At 32.2% G+C, this 25,227-nt stretch overlaps 1 protein-coding gene across 2 annotated transcripts; it reads right to left on the bottom strand.

Moving 5' to 3' along the window:
• Positions 1-5,281: 5,281 nt before the first annotated feature.
• On the bottom strand, positions 5,282-20,759 carry LOC143069389 (programmed cell death protein 10-like). 2 transcript variants are annotated; one of them, XM_076244002.1, is made up of 8 exons: positions 20,739-20,759; positions 16,359-16,499; positions 14,237-14,290; positions 13,242-13,368; positions 12,725-12,851; positions 11,641-11,728; positions 10,867-10,952; positions 5,282-7,682 (listed from the first exon to the last, which is right to left on the bottom strand). In XM_076244002.1, the coding sequence occupies exons 2-8, from the start codon at positions 16,428-16,430 to the stop codon at positions 7,598-7,600; spliced, it is 639 nt and encodes a 212-aa protein (XP_076100117.1). In that variant the 5' UTR covers positions 16,431-16,499; positions 20,739-20,759; the 3' UTR covers positions 5,282-7,597. The 2 variants fall into 2 exon arrangements, with proteins under 2 accessions (XP_076100117.1, XP_076100116.1); XM_076244001.1 differs by lacking the exon at positions 20,739-20,759 and adding an exon at positions 20,673-20,693.
• Positions 20,760-25,227: the final 4,468 nt, after the last annotated feature.

The following is a 25,227-nucleotide window of genomic DNA, read 5'->3' as shown; positions in this document are numbered from 1 at the left end:
GCTGTTAAAAAAATCATCAATTGATTGAGAAAAAAACAAATCCGGGATACAAACTAAAACCAAAGGAAACACATAATCTGTAAGAGGAAAACAACAGAACAAAATCACTTTAAGTGCATCAAAAACAAACGCCAATGCAAAATACATAGAAAAAAGTAAAATCATAAAAATACCGAAATCCGAGGAAAATTTAAAACGGAAAGTCCCTCTTATAATATGGCAAAATCAAAAGATCAAATAAATTAAACGAATGGATAACAACTGTCATGTGCCTGACTTGGCAGTTGGTAAAGGCATTTTTCTCTTATGTAGAAAATGGTGAATTAAACCGGTTAAATAGCTAGTTCAACCTCTTGCTATTATTCCATTATATTGAAAACGATGTGTGAACAAAACACACGAATATTATATATAATAAAAATTCTCTGCAGGCTGCATGACCATGAACATTTGGGGCAAGTATGGACACAACATTCAAGCTTGGTGCATCTCTGAATTTGGATTGTGATTAAATATTTGACACAGCATAGGTTTCTGACACAGAATGCATGTGGTCTAAGAACTTAAAAAATATTTTACCTATTATGTCCAATATCCCAAATCTAAACACGTGGTTAGATTCAGCATATCAAAGAACCCCATATATTCAATTTTTGTTGAAATAAAAAAAAAATTGTTGAAGCAAAGTTTAATTTTGGACCCCGATTTCGACCAACTAGAAAACTGGGCAAAATCAAAATCAAAAATGTAAATACATGTTTAGATTCAGCATATCAAAGAACCCCAAGAATTCATTTTTTTTTTTAAGATCAAACTAAGTTTTATATTGGACCCTTTGGACCTTATGTAAACCAATTTGAAAACTGGACCAAAAATTAATAATCTAAAGATACGGTTAGGAAGAAAGATAAGAAGTTAGCAATATCCTTTAACTCTACTTTCCGCTATATAGATAATGTTCTTTCACTAAATAATTCAAAATTTGGTGGCTATGTTGAACGCATGTATCCCATCGAACTAGAGATAAAGGATACTACATACACAGTTAAGTCGACCTCATATCTTGACTTACATCTAGAAATTGACAATGATGGTCGGTTGAAAACAAAACTTTACGACAAAAGAGCGGATGATTTCAGCTTTCCAATTGTGAACGTTCCATTTCTAAGTAGCAACATTCCAGCAGCACCTGCATACGGGGTATATATCTCCCAATTGATACGATAGTCCCATGCTTGCATTTCCTATCATGATTTTCTTGATAGAGGGTTGCTGCTCACAAGGAAGCTATCAAACCAAGACTTCCAAATGATGAAGTGGAAATCATCCCTTCGTAAATTTTACGGACGCCATCACGAGTTGGTTGACCGTTATGGAATAACCCGAATTAGACTATTTACCGGATTTGTTATCACATAAGCAACACGACGGGTGCCACATGTGGAGCAGGATCTGCTTACCCTTCCGGAGCACCTGAGATCACCCCTAGTTTTTGGTGGGGTTCGTGTTGCTTATATTTTAGTTTTCTATGTTGTGTCATGTGTACTATTGTTTGTCTGTTTGTCTTTTTCATTTTTAGCCATGACATTGTCAGATTATTTTCGATTTATGAGTTTGACTGTCCCTCTGGTATCTTTGGTCTTTTGTTGAAATCAAACCAAGTTTAATTTTAGACCCCGATTATGACTAACTTGAAAACTGCGCCCATAATCAAAAATCTAAAAATACATGTTTAGATTCAACATATAAAAAAAACCCAAAAAATTCAAGAATAAAACTCCATTGAAATTGGTCAAGAAATAAGCAATTTATACAAAGTATTAGAAAAATATTGCTTTCGGTCTTTTTCGGCCCCTTATTCCTAAACAGTTAGTGCCATAACCCCAAAATTAATCCCAAACTTCCTTTTTTGGTATGGAACCTTGTAAATTTCAGAAATGTCCATACACTTACACACAAGTTATTGTCTGGAAACTAGAAAATACTTATTTGGACCGCTTTTTAGGCCCAACCTTCCTGTTGTGGTTTCAAATCTTGTGTGTAAATTTCATTAGAGATCCTTTCACTTTGACTAAAGTTGTTGTCCGGAAACTAAGTGTCTTCGGACGACGACGTGATACCAATATCCGACCGCAATATTTTTTTGCGGTCGTATAAAAATGTCAAAATAGGCCGGGTACAACTGTCAACATTGTGTTGTAATCTTAATCACTTTAAAAACAAACAAATATGTAACAAAGAAACACAAAAGGGCATATAGACAAAGCACATATCAAGCAAAAATGAAAGACAAAAATAAAAATAATTACCACAATACAATACTGTAGCGTTGTCGTTTTTGTATGGATTCGTGTTTGTCGATGTGTTATTTTGGTAGCGTAAATTACGTAAAATCCATTCTCAAATGGCACAAAGAAAACAAACCACAACACAAAGTTTCAAATCAAATCACTATGTAATCTGTTAAATGTATATCAGTTTAACATAATAAAACAGTTGAACAGTAATCCTAATTCACTAAAACAATATTAATCTCAACACTTCTAACTAACAATATCAATTCTATCTCTTCCTATATTATCACACTCTCTGATCTCTCTCGCATCCCCTTATATACATAAATACAGGCGGTACCCCGACGGTTCCAAAGATGGGGTACCGGGCGGTACCTCAACGGTTCTAAAGATTGTCTACCGGGCGGTACCTCAACGGTTCTAAAGATTGTCTACCGGGCGGTACCCTGACAGTTTCAAAGATGGGGTACCGGGCGGTTCTTAAGATACCAGGCGGTGAATTTAAATGAATTATAGATACCGTTCAGGTAAATAAAATACTGGGCATTGCGCTATAGAAATTTATTTTAACCCAAAAGTATCTAAAAGAAAGACATCTTACATAATAATAATTTATACAGTCAAACTAAAATCGCTACAATCCCCCCAACTAGCAATTGAAATTCCTATTTCAATGTCGTATTAAACAAAACTAGGCTTCTCAATGTACAGTTACATATATATATCTAAAAACACAATCAATGTAGTTCAACTCAATGCAAGTCAATGTTATATGTTCACTTCAACATGCATAATAAAGTTATGATAGCAGTTCCTAACTTCACTTTCAAATCACCAACATTAGCTGTGACGAACCTTGTATTCAATGTTTTATTAAAATTATTTCCAAGAGGTTCCAATGTTTTATTTTGAAGAATTGTCTGGTGGTTCCAATATTTTTTTCTCAGAATTGTCAGGCGGTTTCAATTTTTCATTCATAAAAAAATGTTCAGCGGTCCCAATGATTTATATAAAGAATGGTCCTACAGTTCCTTGATTGGTATCTGTTTCTCCGGTATGATTTCATGCATTCCCAACAATATATGTCCAGTTTCTCCATCAGGGTCAGCAAACACACAACAATTTTGCAGCAATACCCTTTTAAATTCATCGGCTTCTTAAATTGAAAGATTCTGTATACCGCTTTGGTACATCTTTTCCATACATTGAGGAAACAAACTATTAGACGAATTACGATGCTCAACAATACAACAAACATCTTCATTTTCATCTTCTACCTCAACAGAATTGCCGATATTCAAAACTGGTACAAACACAGCAATATGTGTTCCTTTGAACAACATAATATCTTTACTGGTTGGGTAAAACAAACTTACATGTACCATACCTTGAGAAGAATTAAGATACTAGTAGTCCATATTTTGTCATGAAATGGAATATTTCTGCCTCATATTTCTTAAAATAAGGAATCCCAGTTCCTTTCACATCGAATGGATTGGATAATACTTTCACCAAGTAAATGATTTATTACTCCTGAAACAATAATTGGAAATTGAACACACAATTCATCACATGATTATGTCATAACAGCTGCAGTTCTTAACACTTTTAAATCATCACCAATAGTTGTGATGAACCTGGTATCTAATGGTCCTAGCATAGGTCTACTATCAGGCAAAATATTTCGGTAGCTGTCTTTTGTTATGAAAGTATGTCTTGCACCGGTATCGATCTTGCAAGTAATTGCTGGTCCTTCTATTTACTTTCTACCATCATACCGACCTTTCCTTATATTTTCGTTAACACAGCTACGTACGTCATTTTGTCCAATATTATCTGACAATAATTCGTTGTCTATGTGTTCCTCTCGCAGATAACAAACGCACCATCACTCAACCGCTTAGGTGTTATGTGATACTCTGGAGTTAAATCTTGGTCTAATAAGTGATCCAAGTCAATCTCCATATCACCCCTTTCAGTTTGAGTGGAACGTGACGTCCTATGTTTACCCAAGGTACACTCCTTTAAACTTCTGCTAGGCCACCAGTTACCGTCGGTCGGAGCAGGGCCTATTGCTCCGACCGGTTGTTGTTTAACTGCTGGACGGTACCACCACTATTCTGGGTGGTGTTCTCATCTGGTACCGTCTGATTTGAAATGTTCTGATCGTTTGAATGTGTCTTACTCCAACAGAACTCTCTTGTGTGTCCTCTTTTTCTACAATTCGTACACTGTCTATATCTTTTATTTTTATATCTTCGGTTGTTCATAGGAACGTCTGAATAATTGTTTTTCTTTGAGTTCATTCCTCCGTCTGTCCTGCTTCAGGTTAAAAGTTTTTGGACAAGGTAGTTTTTGATGAAGTTGAAGTCCAATCGACTTCAAACTTAGTACACCTGTTCCCTATGATATGATCTTTCTAATTATAATGCCAAATTAGAGTTTTTACCCCAATTTTACGGTCCACTGAACATAGAAAATGATAGTGCGAGTGGGGCATTCGTGTACTGAGGACACATTCTTGTTGTAGTACTCATGAAAGTTGGAGTCAGAATATTGATTTTGCAAACAAAAAAAAAGATGATGGATGACAGATTTAGAGAGGTGACTACAGAAAGAAGTAATAACAAGAATGTGTCCATAGAACATGGATGCCCCACTCACACTATAATTCTATTTGTTCAGTGGACCATGAAATTGGGATCAAAACTCTAATTTGGCTTTAAACTAGAAAGATCATACTATAGGGAACATGTGTACTTACTTCCAAGACTTCAACTTCATCAAAAACTATCTTGATCAAAAAAATAAACCTGAAGCAGGACAGACAGATGGTCAGATGAATGAACGCACAGTCTGAAAAACATAATGCCCCTTAATTGGGGCATAAAAAGTATACAGAAAACATCTTGGCAGGATGGTAACAGAAAGTGAGATGTTGGTGATTTGAGGTAGTATTATGGCAGGTGGAGACAGTAAAAGACACATTTCAAAAAATATTTCAATTTATTTTAAATCTAATGTATCAATTTTCAGTACAATGCACAAACATATACTCATAATATATAAATTATTTAATATAAATTATAAAAGACTATATTGCAATATAATATAAAAGTTTGTTGTTCCAAAAAAAAAAATTGTGAACACCTATTGTCTTTGATTTAAGGCATAAATAAAAAAAAACAAAAAAACATTGTGAACAGAAATGATAAAAATTTGATTTAAACAAAAACATTACAACCATGTACTAGTATTCATAAATTAAGATTATGAAATTAAAAAAATAATCTCTTCTGAATGTGGTATAAACTATCAATTGTATTCAAGTTTTAAAAAAATTGAAAATTGTTGAAACTAAATTGCTGGTTACAGTGAGCCACCTTGTTATAAGAATATTGAATTCAACACCTAAAAAGTTTTCAATATCTTTTGATAAAATTCAAATTTAACTGACAAGTTGCAAGACAACGAACTGGTTAACATGTGAATGGTTTATACTGAGAAAGCATAAAAATGAAAATAACAATAACTTAATACAAAATATTCGATGTACCAATAATAGAAAATAATGATAGCAAAGATAACTTTTCAACTAATTAACTCATTAGTCTTTTGTTCTTATTAAAAAAAATGACAGTAAATGATGTTTTTAAATATTGTTCAACAGCAATAATTCCTCCTCTGCTTACCATAGAAAGATAGTACAAATGTAATAAGATTTTGTAAATAGTTAATTCATTGACCATGCTACTGATTTCCATGTTTTCAAAGTCATTTAAAGCTTTTGCCAAAAAGATTAACTTAAAGTGCTTGTAGCCACTAGACGGTAAAGATTGCTTCAATTTATCAGTGTGAAGTAAAATTTAACATTGCATTGGTTGTTGTTGATTTAACAGTAATACTAGGCAACTCCAAATTTTTTAAGATGATTTTAACAATGACATCATTCTATGTTTAGAACAGATATTAGATTCCTGCACCTTGCAAAAGTTATGTAATTTTCTTGACAGGTGTAACATCATTTTGTGCTTCGAATAACTGAACATATATTACATTGATAAATTTCTAGAAATGTTCATGGATAAGATGTATAGAATGTTATGATCAATGCACTATATTTTGTGTATCAAAAAAGCTAGTGATAAGCCTTGGAACATTTAGATATTAAGTCAGTCCCATAAGGTTTTGATTGCATTTCATGCAATCTTTACCTAAAAAATAATCTTAGTTCAGCATATCTTTTACTGAAAGTACAATGTAATCTTCATATTGCCCATAATTTTATCAATTACTTATAAATGAAAATAATGAAGAAAAAAACATCAGCATATGAGTCAACAAGAATTATATACATATACATTTGTACATGTATTAATGTTTCATATTGCAAATTAAGTATATATAGACTATTTAAAATATGTATATTGGTATATACATAGTACCAGTAATTTTTCACAATGTCATTGCGTTTCTGCATTTTTACCACTGTTAACATCACTTACCCTTACATGTTAAAACACATTCATGAACTAGAATAAACCAAAAGGTTGTATTTTATCATATTACACAAATAATAACAAAAAGATATATTGCATTAATCAACAATTGAAACACAACCCCATATAAAAGTGTTTCTTCCCATCAAACATCAGACCATACACTATGTTTACAGTAAAATTACAATTATTTTACTGGTTCTTGATAGAAATATTACACTCACAACACTTATCAGATGGTAGTGTAAAATATTTTGATATTGAAATAACAGAATATATATATTTATATCATACTCCAAAATTTAAGAGTTCTTTTCTTATAGATGTAGTCCTTGAAGGAATCTGCTGAATCTCACTATTATTTCTATCTTTAGAAAAAAATATAGAACACCCATCTCTGTCTTTTAGATGTTACAAAAAAATTATGACTACATAATAAGTGATCAGAAAACTTTCCTAAAAATAGAACCCAGTCATAAATTCAGCAACTTTGATTCACAAGAAATTTATGGTCAGACCCCTAATATAGTTTGAACACTTTTAAAACAGCCTGAAGTATTACATAGTAGTAGGTACATAATGCTGAAATAAAATAATTAACAATGCTAGTTTGTCCAACATAATAAAGACAACAACAAAAAAATGATTGAGAAATGTTCTGAAACATGTTTGGTCATACTCAATTTAAGGTGTCATCACTAACAAGTGTACGAACAAACAAAAACGTCCTCAAAAGTTTTTGGTTTTTAAATTTTTCTGCATATTTTTTTGTACTTTAGTTTTTTGACTAACCAATATTTAGTATCAACAACATTCTTGTTTAACTGTTCGTAGAATAACGTTGGTCTGGTATATAAGGAAGTTGGCACTCAGGAAAACATTCTGTTTCCTGAAAGCAAAATTGAATTATTAATAAAACAGCTTCAAACAACATTAAATGTCCACCATAGACCATACCCCTCACCACACTTTTATATATATATATAATAAAAACTATAACACAAATTCCCATACGTTTCGGCCATTACGGCCTTCTTCATTGGAATAAATGACAACATTGAAACAACAATTACATTGCTTGGATACATTACGTTATAATAACTTCTATGACGTTCATTTGCCGCGTTTTTCGCTTTTTTAATATAAATATTTTTATTATCGTTCATACATTGTGTTGAGTCCTTCAGGTTCTAAAGTTTTTAATTTTTTTATCCAAAAGGCTTCTTTGGTTTTTCTGTAAGTTTCTGTCCCAAATACTCTTTCTATGGCGGTAACTTTTAAATTTGTCATTGAATGATTGTTCTGAATGAAATGGTTGGCTACTGGATCTTCTGTTTTCTGTGTTCTTATTTTTGAAAAGTTCAATAGCATTTGTTGATATAGTGTATCACCCGTTTGTCCTACATATATAACTTTTTCACATTTTGTACAATTAATTGCATATACTACGCCTACGGTTTTACAATTTATTTGTCCCTGAATGGTATATTCTTTGCCGGTGTTGTCACAAAATACCTTGGTTTCATTTATATGTGAGCATAATGCACAATGTTTACCACATGGTCCACATCCATTAGTTTGTTTATAAAATAGTAAATTATGCTTTTTGTGCACTAAGATGTCTTTTATGTTGTTATCACGTTTAAATGCCACGATAGGCGAATCGGAGAATATTTTCTTTAGTCTTTCAGATTGATGGAGAATTTTAAGATTTTTTCTAAGAATTGAATGTACATTTGGAAGCGCTTTGGAAAAAGTAATTACTAAAGGTACCCTGTTGTTTTCTTTCTTCGGTTTGTACTGTAATAGATCTTCTCGGTTTAAATTGTCGACTTTTTTCAATTGAACTTCAGTTGACGAGTTATTGTATCCACGTTTTCTTAGGTGCGTTTTTATTTCTTCTCTTCTTGTTTTGTAATTTTCTTCTGTTGAGCAAATTCTTTTGACACGTATACCGAGTCCATACGGTATAGCATTTTTTACGGAGTTTGGATGGCTCGACGACACATGTAAGTACTGGTTATCTGTTGATTTCGTATAAAGATCTGTTTTAAGTTGTCCGTTTTCTATGTGTACAAACACATCAAGGAATTCAATTTTTTCAGTTGAGTAACGCATTTCTGTTTTAATTCGCGGATGCAAACTGTTTGACATTTCGTGAAATTCTTTTAGTTTATCTAAACCATGTTCCCATATTCCCCAGATGTCATCAACATATCTCCAATATGAAAATGGTTGTAAATTGCTGTTTTGAAATAAATTTTCTTCCCATTGTCCGAGGTAGGTGCAAGCATAATTCATGCCTAGATGGGAACCAATAGCTGTTCCTTCGGTTTGTAAAAAGTGTTTTCCGTTGAAGCTAAAATTATTGTTTTCAATGACTAAATCCATCATTTTAAGAACATCTTCAGTTGGGATTGATGTGTTAGTTTGATTTTCTAGTGCTGATTTGCATGCTTCTCGTGCTTCTTTTCTTGGTACGCTTGGATATAATTTAGTTACATCTAAACAAAACATTATTGCGTTGTCTGGTAAAGGCTGTTGTATTGCATTTAATTTGTTTAAAAAATCTGTTGTGTCTTTGATATAGGTGGGCAAGTTTCGAACATTCTCCGAAAGCTCGTTTTCGACTATTTCCGCGATTTTTTCTGTGGGATGGTTCCGCCCATTAATAATTGTTCTAACTGGGTGATTTTTTTTGTGTAATTTCGGATTGGCTTGTACCTTTCCGGGACATGTTCCTTTCGGTAAGAGATATTTTTTCATGTCTTTGTCTATTATTTCTCTTTTACATAAATTTTCTATGAGTTTTTTTACTTTATTTTCATTTTTCTGTGTTAGATCCTTATCTATTGCTTTGTACGTATCGTTGTTATCTAATTCCTTTTCTACCTCTAATTTATAATCTTCTGTGTTCATTATTACAACTCCGGATTACAACTCCGGATAAATAATTATATTTATAAGTATGTCTGAGTCAGTGACAACTCTACAACAGATGTATCCATCGGATCGTCATCAATGATGGTGATACATGGCTGTGTACATAATGTATATACAACTCGTCTAAACATCAACCCAACAATGTTAGATCTGTAAATTTGCGAATATAAATATAATAATTTTCTGTGACTGTATATTACATTAATTTGTAGGATCCTTTACTATAGATAATTTAGCTGATCTATAACAATAACATCTTCATGCCTTATATATCATGTACTGTAGTACGCCGCTAGATTAAAACTGACGAGGAAAGGTAACACACGGCCAGCGAAAGCTCTATTATTGTAGAGCCCAGGTGGTCGTGTGGTCTAGCGGGACGGCTGCAGTGCAGGCGATTTGGTGCCACGATATCACAGTAGCATGGGTTCGAATCCCGGCGAGGGAAGAACCAAAAATTTGCGAAAGCAAATTTACAGATCTAACATTGTTGGGTTGATGTTTAGACGAGTTGTATATATATATATATATATATAAGTACGTCTGAGTCAGTGACAACTCTACAACAGATGTATCCATCGGATCGCCATCAATGATGGTGATACATGGCTGTGTACATAATGTATATACAACTCGTCTATATATATATATGTAGGTTTTTTTTTATCATAATTTTGGCAGTTATGTATGACATTTGGTAATTTAATACATATAGATTAATGACATATTTGTTTTTTATCAGCAAGAATATCATATTGTTTGAGAATATGAAGAAAAATGAAAAGAAAAACTACTTTTGCACATACAAAATGATTAGACTGTTGTTTGATTGTTTGAATGAAGTTGTGTGCATTTCATTGATTAATTAATGAGAATAGACTTGAGCATGTGACCTTGCTGCACTGATATCTGACATCATTGCCTGATATTTTCGAGTACAAGTCCTGTAAAAGAGAGTTAAGAAATAATTCAGGGGGACTTGAATTTATATTGATTTTACCATGAAGAATACTGGCTTATAAACAATGCTATAGGTGCCTTTGTAATATGCTCAAATACCTACAAACTTGAAATTAGAGTAGACAAAATGCTAGAAAAAAATGGTTTCTGATTAATATAAATGTACTTACTGACTGCTATCTCTGAAAAACTCCTTCAACATGTTACTAAATTTCTTCGAATATCTTACAAATTCTTTTTTCCTGTCTTCTAAGATCTACAAACAAATTAATCTTTATATACAATTTTCAATGTTTGAAATTTGTTTTTCATTTATATTCACAAGAACAATAAGAAATTAGAAATTATGTTATCAAAATGAAAAAAAATTATATTCGAGGAGATAAATCTTTACCCGTAACTGGGAAAACCGTCTTTAAGTATCATATGTATGAATAAACAGTTTTAACCAGTGACATTATTTAATCCATGGTATTTTTCAATGATGACAAAACTTTATAGCGTAAAGAAAACTAAAGGCAGCTTTCTAAAGTTGAGGACAATAAATTATATCAAAACTGCCAAAAATCTATTTCATAGCTTTGAATACCAGATCAATTATAATAAAGGTTCCAAAAATATCATCAACAGAACATCTCATCCTGGTTTAAGATAGGTAAAACAAGTGGAACTGCAAGAGACTGCTATCTGATAATAACCCCTGCCCACCCAGGAAGTTGTTGAGTGATGAATCTGAAAACACATCACACAGTATAGCTAACTTATATAAATCCTGATAGAACATTTCAGAATCCTTATGATTTACTTCCTAACAAAGATGTGACAAAAGATAATCATGGGATGGAAGGACGGACATACAGAGGTAAAACAGTATACACCCACAGGGTGTAATTATAAAATTTATATAACATAGGTTAACTTGTTAGTAAGCTCTATCATAATACCTGTTTACTCCCACTGTCACTAGAAGGAACATCTTCTATCACTTTGTTGAAGGCATCTAGTAACAGTTTGATTGAACTAGCTATTTCTCTGTAAAATATTACAAAAGGTTTAATAATCTACTGACCATAACACATAGAGACAAATTTAGGGAGGGGGTCTACACCCCCCTTTTTCTAAGAAAAATTTATTTGATTATATAGAGAATCACTGAAGCATGACCCTCTTAGATAGTTAGTGGGCCCCCACTTATGAAAATTTCTAGATCCGCCACTGACACATCATTATATCACAGGACACAGCCTGTTAATTTATTTGAAAAGTTTTGTCACACATCAGATGTAGATGTATTAGAGAACAAGAATGTGTCCATAGTACTAGGATACCCCACTCCCACTATCATAATTTCTATGTCCAGTGGACCATGAAATTGGGGTAAAAAATCTAATGTGGCATTGAAAATTTATAATAAGAAAAACCATATCATAGGGAACCTGTGTACTAAGTTATAAGTTAATTGGACTTCAACTTCATCAAAAACCCTTGACCAAAAACTTTAAACCTGAAGGACCAAACACACTAACCTGAAGTGGGACAGAAGAAAGGACGAACGAACTGACGAACAGACCAGAAAACATAATGCCCGTAAATGAGGCATAATAACAACACATACATTCTATTACTCTAAAAGTCTTGTTTAGACAATAAGAATAGATATGGTTAAAGAGTAGGAATTGTAACTGATTTTAATTATGATATATTTAATAATTTATGATATAAGCAGAGATAACATCTCAGTGGCAGATCCAGGAGGGAGTTCCGGGGGTTGGAACCCCCCTTTTTTTTGGCCGATCAATGCATTTGAATGGGAGCATATAGTTGGAACCCCCCCTTTACTCTGGGTTGGGAACCCCCCTTTTTTAAAATGGCTGGATCCGCCACTGCATTTCAACAATAAAAGTACCAAATTCTGATCCAAATAAAGTAGACCATATCAATTTTCAAAACCATCAACATTAAGTCGTTATAAAAAGTTAGTGTCACTTAGACTATAATTATTTATCTGCAAATACAAGATGTACTTACTTTATTGTTTCTAAAAACTGTTTTCTGTCATAAATTTGATCTGGTATCCTACCAAGAATCATTTTCAAACCAGAAGCACATCTGCTTAAGTCTTGAAATGTCTTTTCTGGGCGATATAATTTAAGTTCTGCAAATATTCAGATTTCAAAGATTAATTTACTTAAAATACTTTTTCTAATTCTAATTCTTATTGGTATATAATTTATACAAAATTGTCCTAGTAATATGATACATTTTGTATGTATACACTGACAAAGCATCTAGTTTAACAAGAGTACTTTCAGAAAATAATCGTAACAAAGATCAAATGTGAGTATATTCATATTTATAATTTGTTTAACTTCAGCTGAAGTTAGCTTGCTTGAACATGAAATAACTTGGGAAATCAGACTATGTCTCATCAGTTATCATGAAAAAGTTGCAGACCATTTGATTTAAAATGATTTTAATTAGCTATAAAAAAATCCATTTTCAGCCTCTTTTTAGAGTAAATACAATTTGAAATTTGAAATCATACCATCACTATCTTGAGTGCCTCCTAGTCTCAGTAATGTTTCACACATATCTACTTTATCTGTCATTTCAGCTTTCCTCAGCATACCTCTAATTGTATCATATACAAACCCTGGCAGTGTGTGGTCAGCCTGAAATATAATAATGAACATTTATTTAAGTAAATACTTGCATACGAATTTCATTCAAATCCAAAAAGTGTGAAATAGGTTGAGTTCATAAAGAGTGATCATTTCAATTTTTATGCCCCACCTACAATAGTAGAGGGGCATTTTGTTTTCTGGTCTGTGGCTCCGTTCGTCCGTCTGTCCGTCTGTGGTTCCGTTCGTCCGTCCAGGTTAAAGTTTTTGGTCAAGGTAGTTTTTGATGAAGCTGAAGTCCAATCAACTTGAAACTTAGTACACTTGTTGCTTATGAGATGATCTTTCTAATTTTTAAGCCAAATTAGACTTTTGACCCCAATTTCACGGTCCACTGAACATAGAAAATGAAAGTGGGAGTTTCAGGTTAAAGTTTTTGGTCAAGGTAGTTTTTGATGAAGCTGAAGTCCAATCAACTTGAAACTTAGTACACTTGTTGCTTATGATATGATCTTTCTAATTTTAATGCCAAATTAGATAATTACCTAATTTCACGGTCCATGGAACATGGAAAAGGATAGTGCGAGTGGGGCATCCGTGTACTTTGGACACATTCTTGTTTAAGTCATCAAAGGGCATAACATACAAAATTACAAACAGGAATCCTTTTGTCCCCCTATCATTAAGCAGAAACTTATAAGTGTTAACTATCAAATAAGATTGCATCCAATAAATTTTTATTAAGCTTATTGTAATAATGGATGTTCAGCATGTATATTTCATGAGAAAAAGTATATATTATTTTCTTGTTGACCCATGGGACATTTATCAAACGTCCTAAACAGCAGATAACTAATCAACTGTCCAATATAGTAGAGTTGTTTTAATGACAATGAACGCTCTCAATTAATACAAATACCTTTGAGAAAGCTGCTCTCAATGTATGGGCTGCAGATATGTCTTTCTTTTCTAACTACAAAATATTAAACCATTATGTCATATATTATTAAATATGATTTTGCAAAAAGAACACATATGTTTTTTTTTTTATCATACAAAAATTCTAAAACAATCACTACAAGCTTTAAGCAAACACTTTAAGAGATGATGTCGGTCTTTTAAGGAATCATATTAAGAAAATAATGAAATCGTTAGTTCTATATTTTGATATGGTTGTCACAGGCTAGGTTGTTCACCCATATTATGGTAATAATAAGGTACAAACTGTTTACATTTTTTTCTGTTGGTAACTTGTACTTATACATTTTGTACAATAGACAACTTTCAAGTTCAATGCATTTAGTGTGTTACATGTATATGGCATTGTCACTTCCCTTCCCACGTTGAGCAATTGGCAAGAAAACTATAAAGCTATATTGAACATATTTCGGCAAATTGAATTCTCATAATTGACATCCGGCACTGCTGTCATTAGGGAATTGTGATTAGTACCTACAGGACAAACATTATTTCTAGTTTATTCTGCACAATAACTAAGACACTTGATGAACCATAATAATTGACGTGTTTTTTCCAGTGAAAGACAAACTCGAAAGTGGTCTTTTGTCAAATTTTACTGTTTTTGATCTGCATCAAGAGACCACTGTAAAATGTTGCATTTATAGGAGAATAATTACATTAGATGTATGTTTCATTATAATACGTTATTCTGATTGGCAAACTGCACATCACATATATTCTGTAAGCAGTTGCATTGCTCAATACAACTTTTCATTCATGATAACATGTGGTCCAACAATAAAGTGCACAGGTGAATTAAATAAAAAAATATATAAAATTCGTGTTTTCATGATCATAGCTAAAAAATGTAATTATAAGTATTGAATGTTTCTTTTTGTAACTTTTTAGGGTTGTAAAAGCGTTGACCGTGCGCACATTTTTAGAATGAAGCGCTTCCGCGCTTCTTACAAAATGTACTTCGGTCAATGCTTTTACACCCCAATAAATTTACAAAAAGAAACATTCAATTCTTATTGAAAATAGATTATAATGCTGTTTGCTATATGATCCCTTTCGTTTTACACAACTTCCTGTAAAAAATGACTGCTTCTGAGGGTTTAACTGTCAATACTTACATTGTCCAAGACTGGGCCAATAACAACATGACTGTTTCAGAAGGTTTAACTGTCAATACTTACATTGTCCAAGACTGGGCCAATAACAACATGACTGCTTCAGAAGATTTAACTGTCAATACTTACATTGTCCAAGACTGGGCCAATAACAACATGACTGCTTCAGGAGGTTTCACTGTCAATACTTACATTGACCAAGACTGGGCCAATAACAACATGACTGCTTCAGGAGGTTTCACTGTCAATACTTACATTGTCCAAGACTGGGCCAATAACAACATGACTGCTTGAGAAGGTTTCACTGTCAATACTTACATTGTCCAAGACTGGGCCAATAACAACATGACTTCTTCAGAAGGTTTAACTGTCAATACTTACATTGTCCAAGACTGGGCCAATAACAACATGACTGCTTCAGGAGGTTTAACTGTCAATACTTACATTGTCCAAGACTGGGCCAATAACAACATGACTGCTTCAGGAGGTTTCACTGTCAATACTTACATTGTCCAAGACTGGGCCAATAACAACATGACTGCTTCAGGAGGTTTCACTGTCAATACTTACATTGTCCAAGACTGGGCCAATAACAACATGACTGCTTCAGGAGGTTTCACTGTCAATACTTACATTGTCCAAGACTGGGCCAATAACAACATGATTGCTTTAGAAGGTTTCACTGTCAATATTTACATTGTCCAAGACTGGGCCAATAACAACATGACTGCTTCAGGAGGTTTCACTGTCAATACTTACATTGTCCAAGACTGGGCCAATAACAACATGACTTCTTCAGAAGGTTTAACTGTCAATACTTACATTGTCCAAGACTGGGCCAATAACAACATGACTGCTTCAGGAGGTTTCACTGTCAATACTTACATTGTCCAAGACTGGGCCAATAACAACATGACTGCTTCAGGAGGTTTCACTGTCAATACTTACATTGTCCAAGACTGGGCCAATAACAACATCCACCAACATCCTGGCATATAGTGCTTTGCTACTTTCTCCCATGATGCCTCTGTAAAACTGACTTATAAAATCACATCACATGGTATTCATCATTCACTTAGATATTTGTTTCTGAAATAGAATTCTAATATAATACTTCTATAATCTCAAGAATTTTCAAATTTATTCTATAATTTGCTTTAAAAATCACATATTTAGCCTATTCAACTTAAAAAAATCAAATGATAATGAAGATGTATTGAGAATGAGAATGATAATCTAATCTTAGTGTTCTTTCCAGGGCTTTATAGGTGTAAGACCACAAATTACTCCCTCCAATTTAGAACGTATGAGAAAGTAGGCCTACATTTGATGTCATTGTTTACTTAAACTAACCAACAAATTTGCAGAAATGAAACTTTTGATGAAAGGAAGATACATTTAGACCATTTTGAGTCAAAATTCACTTGTCTATGAGTTTGCATTAAAAATTCAAGATTAATGCGCTACATAGTACACTAATTTAAGATTTCCAGAAAACCGGGAGTTATTTTGGTAGTACCTGTGTTTTCAAGATCAGAAATTTCTAATAAGACTTTAAACATTGGTTGAAAATTAGCATGTAGAAAGGTGATACATGTACAATTCAGGATATACCTGGTTTCCTTGAAGTTAAACTTAAGGTAAAATATTTAGAAAGCTTTGAAAATTGCAAAATTTGGTTGAACAGATAGGGATTTTTAATGGTGGTCTGACACCTATAACATCATGGTGACAGAATTATTTGAATAAATATGAAATGTGGTACATTGTACCTGTACAGTTTCAAATCAAATGGTGCTATTTGAATATATTTTTAAAAAGACAAAATTACCAACAATTATAAAACTGTCAGACAAGTCTGGGTCTTTCATCACTGACACTATAATTTGTTTAAATTCAACAACAAACATGATAAATTGAAAAGGGCAATATAATATTTAAAAAAAAATGTGTATTCACATGAAACATATAAACATAGAAAAAACTATTGATGACAACATTTGTCCATTCACTCAGTGTACCAATCAGCTTCAACTGTTAAGTGTTACATGTATGTAATCTGATGTACAGTTGTTGTTGTTTGTTTATGTAAGTTATATGTGTTTCTCGTTTCTCAGTTTTTTATTTTATATAGATTAGATCGTTGGTTTTCCCGTTTGAATGGTTTTACACTAGTAATTTTGGGGCCCTTTATAGCTTGTTGTTTGGTGTTAGCCAAGGTTCCGTGTTGAAGGTCGTACATTGACCTATAATGGTTTACTTTTTTTTAATTGTTATTTGGATGGAGAGTTGTCTCATTGGCACTCACACCACATCTTCCTATATCTATGATATAATATTTCATCATAGATGCACAAATACTTAAAAATATTGACCTGATCAAACCTTCATGTATGAAAAAATTTCTGAACAATATAACCATATAGATTGTTTCTTCATTGTTCAGTTTGAGATTTCTTTTTATAAAAAACTAAAAGCCCTAGGTCTTGCTGGTTATCAAACAACTAATTACTTTGAACAAGTTACTTGTTTGTGTTTTAAATAAACTTGAAAGTGCCATTGGTTATCAAATGGATGGCTGTTTAACATCCAGCATTAAATAACTAGATATATAAAATATAAAATAATTATACTAGACCAAGGGCTTGAAACAGACTTAAAATGCTAGTTCACAAGGTAAGAGACCACAGGGAGGCATGTCACTACTCGGACACATTATTCTAACTCCAAGCTACATTGTAACCAGTCTTTGCCTTAATCATACCTGCCAACTTTTAAAAGTGCCCTTGGGGGTTTTAGTGCGCGAAAACAATTTCAAAGGTTACCATAGTTACAATACTTTGCGACGACTATTTTGCGCGTGCTGTTTTATGGTCTAGAAAAAGTGTCATATTTGTAAGATGAGCTTACATGCCTTTTTCTTAAGTTTATTTTTATTTGCATGATTCTAGTTATTATATATCAGTAGAAAAGATGAACATGTGGCTGCAAGACCAGGAATTAATTTCATGTGTAAGGATATTAAATAATTGTTGACTTTTCCAATTCAAAATTATGCACAAAGAAGGACCTTTATCAGGTTGGGAACAACACCTAGGGGTAACCCCTCAATGTAAAGACATTAAAAACCACTTTTTTCTTTAAGTAAAAATGAGCACATATTTGAAGTTTGAAGAAACTTTTCCCATACATCTATGATATGATATATGATATATCTGGCATATCCAGAAATCAACGCCACTTTGCTTATTTGAATATTATACTAAAGAAATCGGATACGGGTCACGGAAATTACATTAAAATGATAGGGAATTTTGAAAAAATGTCTGTTTTAATTTTAATTTAAGTGATAGACAGGTTGCCGGGGCAGAAAATGAATATACACAACAATATACACCATTTAAACGAAACATAATGACTGTTGTTGCAAAAATACAGGTTCCTGAGCTATTTTAAAAATCGAAGCGAGAGGCTCTTAACATAGCAGTGTAAAATACAGGCTAAAATGGCTGAAACGTCAAATTTGCAAACTTCGTGTTGAAAATTGGCTTACAAGGTCATTACAAAAACAGGTTGCCGGGGTGAAATATGAAACTTGAATTTCCAAAGAATAAGCAAGTCCAAACCTTGTATGTGTAGTCGTTGAACTCTAGGTTCCCACGTAAAATTAAAATGTCACTATTTCAAGAAGAACAAACTCACGAAAGCACGAACAATTTACTAAATTCGCGTTCATTGTTTTGATTTTGACCGCCTGACAACTTTACGGAAATATCAAAGTGATTGTAAATAAGGACTCTGTGACGGGCAACTTATAATATCCGTGTTTTAAAGAATTTAACGATATCAAGTCTATCAAGCCAGTCCAGTTCAAAGTACTATCACGTGGTACAATTCTCATTTACATATTATGAATATTAATTAGCAAAACCACTACTAATTTCTGGCTATGGTATTATATGGTCAACACATGTTCAAGAATTTTGATATGTTCTTGGCCTTATAACTTCTTTATTTTTCAAAATAATTGGACCCTTCAGTTAGAAAAGTTGTTTTAAATATAATGTTAATAGAATATCCCATTTTTAAGTTAAAAAATGTACATTTAATGATTTTTTTATTTTATTTTTTACAAGAGTAAATTGACCCCTTGACTAACTTGAAGTCCCTCATTCAAGAGATTCCTCATGTGGGGGGTTTTTGTTTTGTCCATGTGAAAAATAAAGAATAGTACATTGTACTTTAATTAATTTGGTAATTTAATTGAATACATAAATTTATAACATTTGTTACATCAAGTGTAATATCAATAAATTAGTGAATAAACTACTATTTATTATCTTTATGGTAGTACTGCATCATTCAAGTTTGTCAATCAGTCATGCTTTTATTCTTATTCTTATGTAAGAACCTCCTTGCAGGTGAAAAACCATTTGCCATGTTCACGATTTTAACAAACAGAGGAATACAACACAAGTTCAAAATCTAGGATGTTAGAATATTCTTGAGAGAAAACTTTTTTGATTGGCTGATTAATTTGATCATGAGAAACATAGAATTTGATTGGCTGAACACAATTGTATTCCATTAGACACAGATCAAAATCGGGAACAATCATATTTTTCGTGTAGATTTTCACAAAATCGTGTTTTAGAGGGTTTTTCACGATCACGATCGTGCAGTCGTGTCAAAGGGTCAAAATCGTGTAGTACACGCCTAAATCGTGAAAGTTGGCAGGTATGCTTAATTCTTTATGATGCATGCACAAGGGTCAAGAGCAGCAAAGATCAATTTTAGCCTTTGACTGACACAACTGCATCAAACAACACACTACCACAAGACCACTGTGAAAGTTTGTTCAGTAGAATAATTTGGTGATTATATATATGCCACTGATAAAAGTTGAACCTGCCCTCTAGGTACAGGGTTTTTGCTCACAAACTCAGGGTTGACAGACTGTTAAAAAAGTAGATGAATTTCTTAGTTCATAGATGCCAACTACATAAACAAGGATGTACAGGCAAGACTCAGACTCAATAGTCCAAATAATTATGACGTCTTGAAAGGCTTTGAAGTAAGGCGTCAAAGAAAAAATTATAATAGCCTTTCAAGACGTCATAATTATTTCTGGGACTACAAACTCAAGTGCCTGAAGTGGTATAAACTCATATCAAATAAGTCATTTGTAAGTAGACCATCAACAAAACAGAAAATTTAACTATTAATATATGGTTATATGATAATGATGTATGCATCAAAAACCTAATTAATTCATATATAAATAGTCCTTCTTGTTAAAAAATAAAAACAGGTGTGTTGTTTATCTACCTGTTTCGTTTGCTTATAAGTTTTGAAGATAGAGTCCGAGAAGTTCCTAAATAAATTAATAATATCCCAAACAAATTCGGAAAGACTAAGTTGTTCCGAAAAAACTAATACTATCCCAAACAATTTCGGAAAGAAGCACAAATCGATTACGGAATACTGTAACAATAATACCCTTCATAATTTTTTGAGGATAAAATTATCAATAATTATAGATTTATCAATACATAAAAGGTTTTTCTAAACACTGGATCTACCACTAAACTGTATCTTAACATAAGAAAAAAAAAAGTAAAATCACAAAAATACTGAACTCAGAGGAAAATCAATTCGGAAAGTTTATAATCACATGGCAAAATCAAATAACAAAACGCAGCAAAAACAAATGGACAAGAACTGTCATATTCCTGACTTGGTACAGGTATTTTCAAATGTAGAAAATGGTGGATTGAACCTGGTTCTATAGCTAGCTAAACCTTTCACTTGTATGACAGTCGCATCAAATTCCATTATATTGTCACTCACCGATGCCTGAACAAAACAAACAGACACAATAGGTAAAAAAGTAAAAAAATAGGGGTACAGCAGTCAACATTGTGTTATCATCTAAATAAAACCACATTTATTCATTTACTAAATTTTATTTATGAGGTACATGATGTTTAAGAAAAAAATCAGTTTCAGTTGATTAGGAACCTATAAAATGACCATATATTTTCATTTACCTGTGTATAATATGACGTTATTTTTTCAAAGTTGATGTTTTTCTGTAATTGTTTAACATTTCACAGCAGTATAATACTTTTATTTTTATTAACTTTGTATTTATGTTGTATCATAGATCAAATTTATTCCTTCAGTGATTCTTCAGTGTATGTTCATTTGTGAGACTACGTTTTTTTCTTGAGTTAAGCCATTTCAATTGATATTTCATAGTGTGTCTTTCTATGTTGTGATGTTACACTATTGTTTCAGATAAGGGAAAAGGTTCATAAGTGTTTCTCCTTTCTCATTTTTTTATATAGATTAGACCGTTGGTTCCCCTTTTGAATGGTTTTACACTAGTATTTCATGGGGGTCCTTTACAGCGTGAGCCAAGACACCGTGTTGAAGGATGAAAAATTTTGTGCTGCATTTTTTTTTAGCTGTAATCTCTGTCCTGCTTTTTTATTTTTCACTCTTTTGGGTCCTGCCTTTTTTTTTCTAGATTATCCTGACTTTTTTTACCTAAATTGTCGTCCTGACTTTTTTTTTTGCAAGTGTCTCATCCTGCCTTTTTTTTTTACTCAAACCTCCTGTCCTGCCTATTTTTTTCAAATTTCATCCTAGCCCCCATAAAAATCAAATGGTAGCTCCCTTATATTTTTCACAATATGTAAAAAGTTTTTTTCTTGATTCTTTCTTAGCTGCATTTGTTGTGACTTCATAGGTTTGTTTTTAATTTCCCAATTACCTGAACTATTAACATAAATTTATTTAGTTCATATTTAAGGTGGTACCTAACACTACAGGGAGATAACTCTGTAAAATCAGCTAAAAGTTTTAATTACGTTGTGTTGTTAAGGGAATATTAAGCTTTCAATGATCAAAATTAGTGTATGTCAAACTGCTATATAACCAGTGTAATTTTTCTGATAAATTGGTTGGTTTAAATTTTTTTAAATTTTTATATTTTTGTCAAATGATCAGAGTAAATAATTTGTCAAAATTTAATGACAATTAAACAAGCCAAATTAATTTTGATGAAGGTGTTGGGTACCACCTTAAATAAAAGTTTAGGCCAAATAAAGAATTTATCACATCATGTCCTTTCTTTTCTCTCATCTCAATGAAGTACATTATATTACTTAAATACTTTGAAATTTGGGTCAGACAAAAAAAATCAACTTATCTAAAATGTTTCTCATTCTAATTGATGTTGTATTTCTTGCAGGTAGTAAGGTTTTCAATCATACAAATGTCACATGATTTGAAAAACTGGTTTCAACAACAGGATCTTGAACAAGCTCACATATCAAATACACCCACATCAAGAAAAGACAAAACCTTTAAGAATGATAATTTTTCTGATGAATTTGTCCAATATTTGTTTGGATCTTGTACTGCAGATTTATTTAATTTTTCATGCGTACCAATTTTCATGGAATGAGGGAACTTTGTATTTTGTGGATATTTGATTTCGTTGTCTTATTTCAGGTTTGCATACAGGCCTATACAAAATTCCACTTTGTTCAAGATTTAAATTCTTGGTTCATGTTTAAGGATGTTCGTTACTCTGTTTAAAAGTAACAAGCTTTTTAAAAGACTGTTATAAATTGATAGTATATGAATAAAGAAAATGGAGGGTCCATATGCTTTTCGAGATATAAGCTCCTGAAAATTTAGCGGGAAATAATTGTCTCTAGATTTTTCTTTCACTTAACATTGGCACCTTTTTTGTTTAAAAAACTATGAAAAAATAACAAGAATTTTGTAAGATTTTGAAATATGACTTTTTAAACAATATGTAATAAAAATATGCAAAGTAGGGGTTAGTGAGCAAATTTTTAATGGTCATAATACATGGATAAATCCAGAGGATTCCAAAATTCTGGCAAACATTCAAAAAATAGAGGAGCAAACATCCTTAACCATAAAATCAATCAAAATTGGCATCCTACAAATTATAATGAATCCACAGCATTTTTAATAAACAAACTCAATTCTGATGATCGAATAATGGCATAGTGTTTGTTCCTACTTTTGTGTTGGATATATCATACCTATATAAATGTAACAACAATTGGTTCCAACAGACTCAATACTGACAAAATAAGATAAGGGGTGTTGTTTATTTAAGTAACTGCAGTAGCTTAATTGGTAAATCAGAAGGTAAAATGATTTCCTTGTTTGACATCACCTAATGTGACTTATCACTATTTATTTTTTTTAAATTGACATGATCAACATGACAGGTACCACACTGCTCTATAGCAGGAATTGCTTACCACTCAAGAGCACAGGTATTTGATAGGTTGATGTTACTTATTCTGAAGTTTTTAGTGTAGCTTTTCTAGACTTTTGCATGTTTTGGTAGCCTGTTCATCTTTTTTCTCTTGTCTATGGGATTTCTGCCTTCTTTGACTTCTAGTTTTAGGTCCGTATATTCATCTTTTTATATAAATTACTGAATAAATGTTCATAGTTCTGATAAAAAAATTTTGCTCTTACAGTTTTTATACGCCCGTCGTCTTTTAGACGGGACGTATTATGGTATACCGTTGTCCGTCTGTCCGTCCATCCGTCCGTCTGTCTGTCCATCCGTCTGTCCGTCCGTCCGTCGTCCACACTTGGGACAATAACTCAAAAACACTTTCACCAATTTCCATGAAACTTAAGTGAATTGTTTATATCTATTGACGTAAGCTCCCTTTCGTTTTTTTTTTAATTTCCGATTTTAAGTTTTGGATTTATGGGGCTTTATTCATAAAAAAGGGGGGATTTTCAACACTTCAGACAATAACTCAAAAAGGCTTTCACCAATGTCCATGAAACTTTGGTGAATTGTTTATATCTATTGATGTAAGCTCCCTTTCAATTTTTATAAATTTTAGATTTTACATTTCCGTGTTATGAATTTTTATGCTTAAAAAAGGGGGGATTTTCCAATTTTGGGACAATAACTAACACTTTCACAAAATTTTATGTAACTTTGATAAATTGTTTATATCTATTGACATAAGCTCCCTTTCCATTTTTATAAATTTTAGATTTTACGTTTTCTTAAGTAATGAATTTTTATACTTAAAAAAGGGGGATTTTATGAAACTTTGGTGAATATATTAATGTAACATCCCTTTTGATTTGTATATATATTTCTAGTTGATCATATAAATTCATTTAAAGCATAAAAGACAAGTTAAAAGAGCAACGGGTGTATCATGCGCTAAAGCGCAGCCCTTTATTTAATTTACACATAGTTCACTTTGAAACAAAGTTTGCGCAATTTAATAGCTAGTTTTTTAATTTTCTTTTAATTTCTGCATCTTGATAATCACTTATAATTGACTCGAAGAGGCTGGCTGGCTCTTGAGGGTTGGCTTTAGAACTGACATATGAGATATCAAATGTTAAATAAAAATAAACAACATATTTTAGCTTCTAATGATTTTATACATGTTTCAGATCTGAATATATGATACAATAAAATAAAACATAAAATACATGTGTTATGAAAATAATAGCAAATCCATAGTAAATATTAATTTTTTTTTTAAAAAGTCTGAAGATATAAGCCATGTTCAGGGAGAGTGTATAAATCATGCATTTGTATTATTTCTATTTTAGTGGAATAAGAACCTATAGAATCAAAAATAATATTTAACATCAACAATTACAAGATTATATAAGAAATATGTCATTTCAATCTCTTAAATACCTGAGAAAGCTAAAAGCAACATCATACAATTCTCAATTTTATTCTCAGCATGAAAAAAAAAAAACAACAAAATAA

The sequence above is a fragment of the Mytilus galloprovincialis genome, chromosome 3 (assembly GCF_965363235.1).
Source record: "Mytilus galloprovincialis chromosome 3, xbMytGall1.hap1.1, whole genome shotgun sequence".
Classification (NCBI taxonomy): domain Eukaryota; kingdom Metazoa; phylum Mollusca; class Bivalvia; order Mytilida; family Mytilidae; genus Mytilus; species Mytilus galloprovincialis.
The sequence above is the reverse complement of the archived record's forward strand: the minus strand, read 5'-3'. Positions and strand labels throughout refer to the sequence as shown.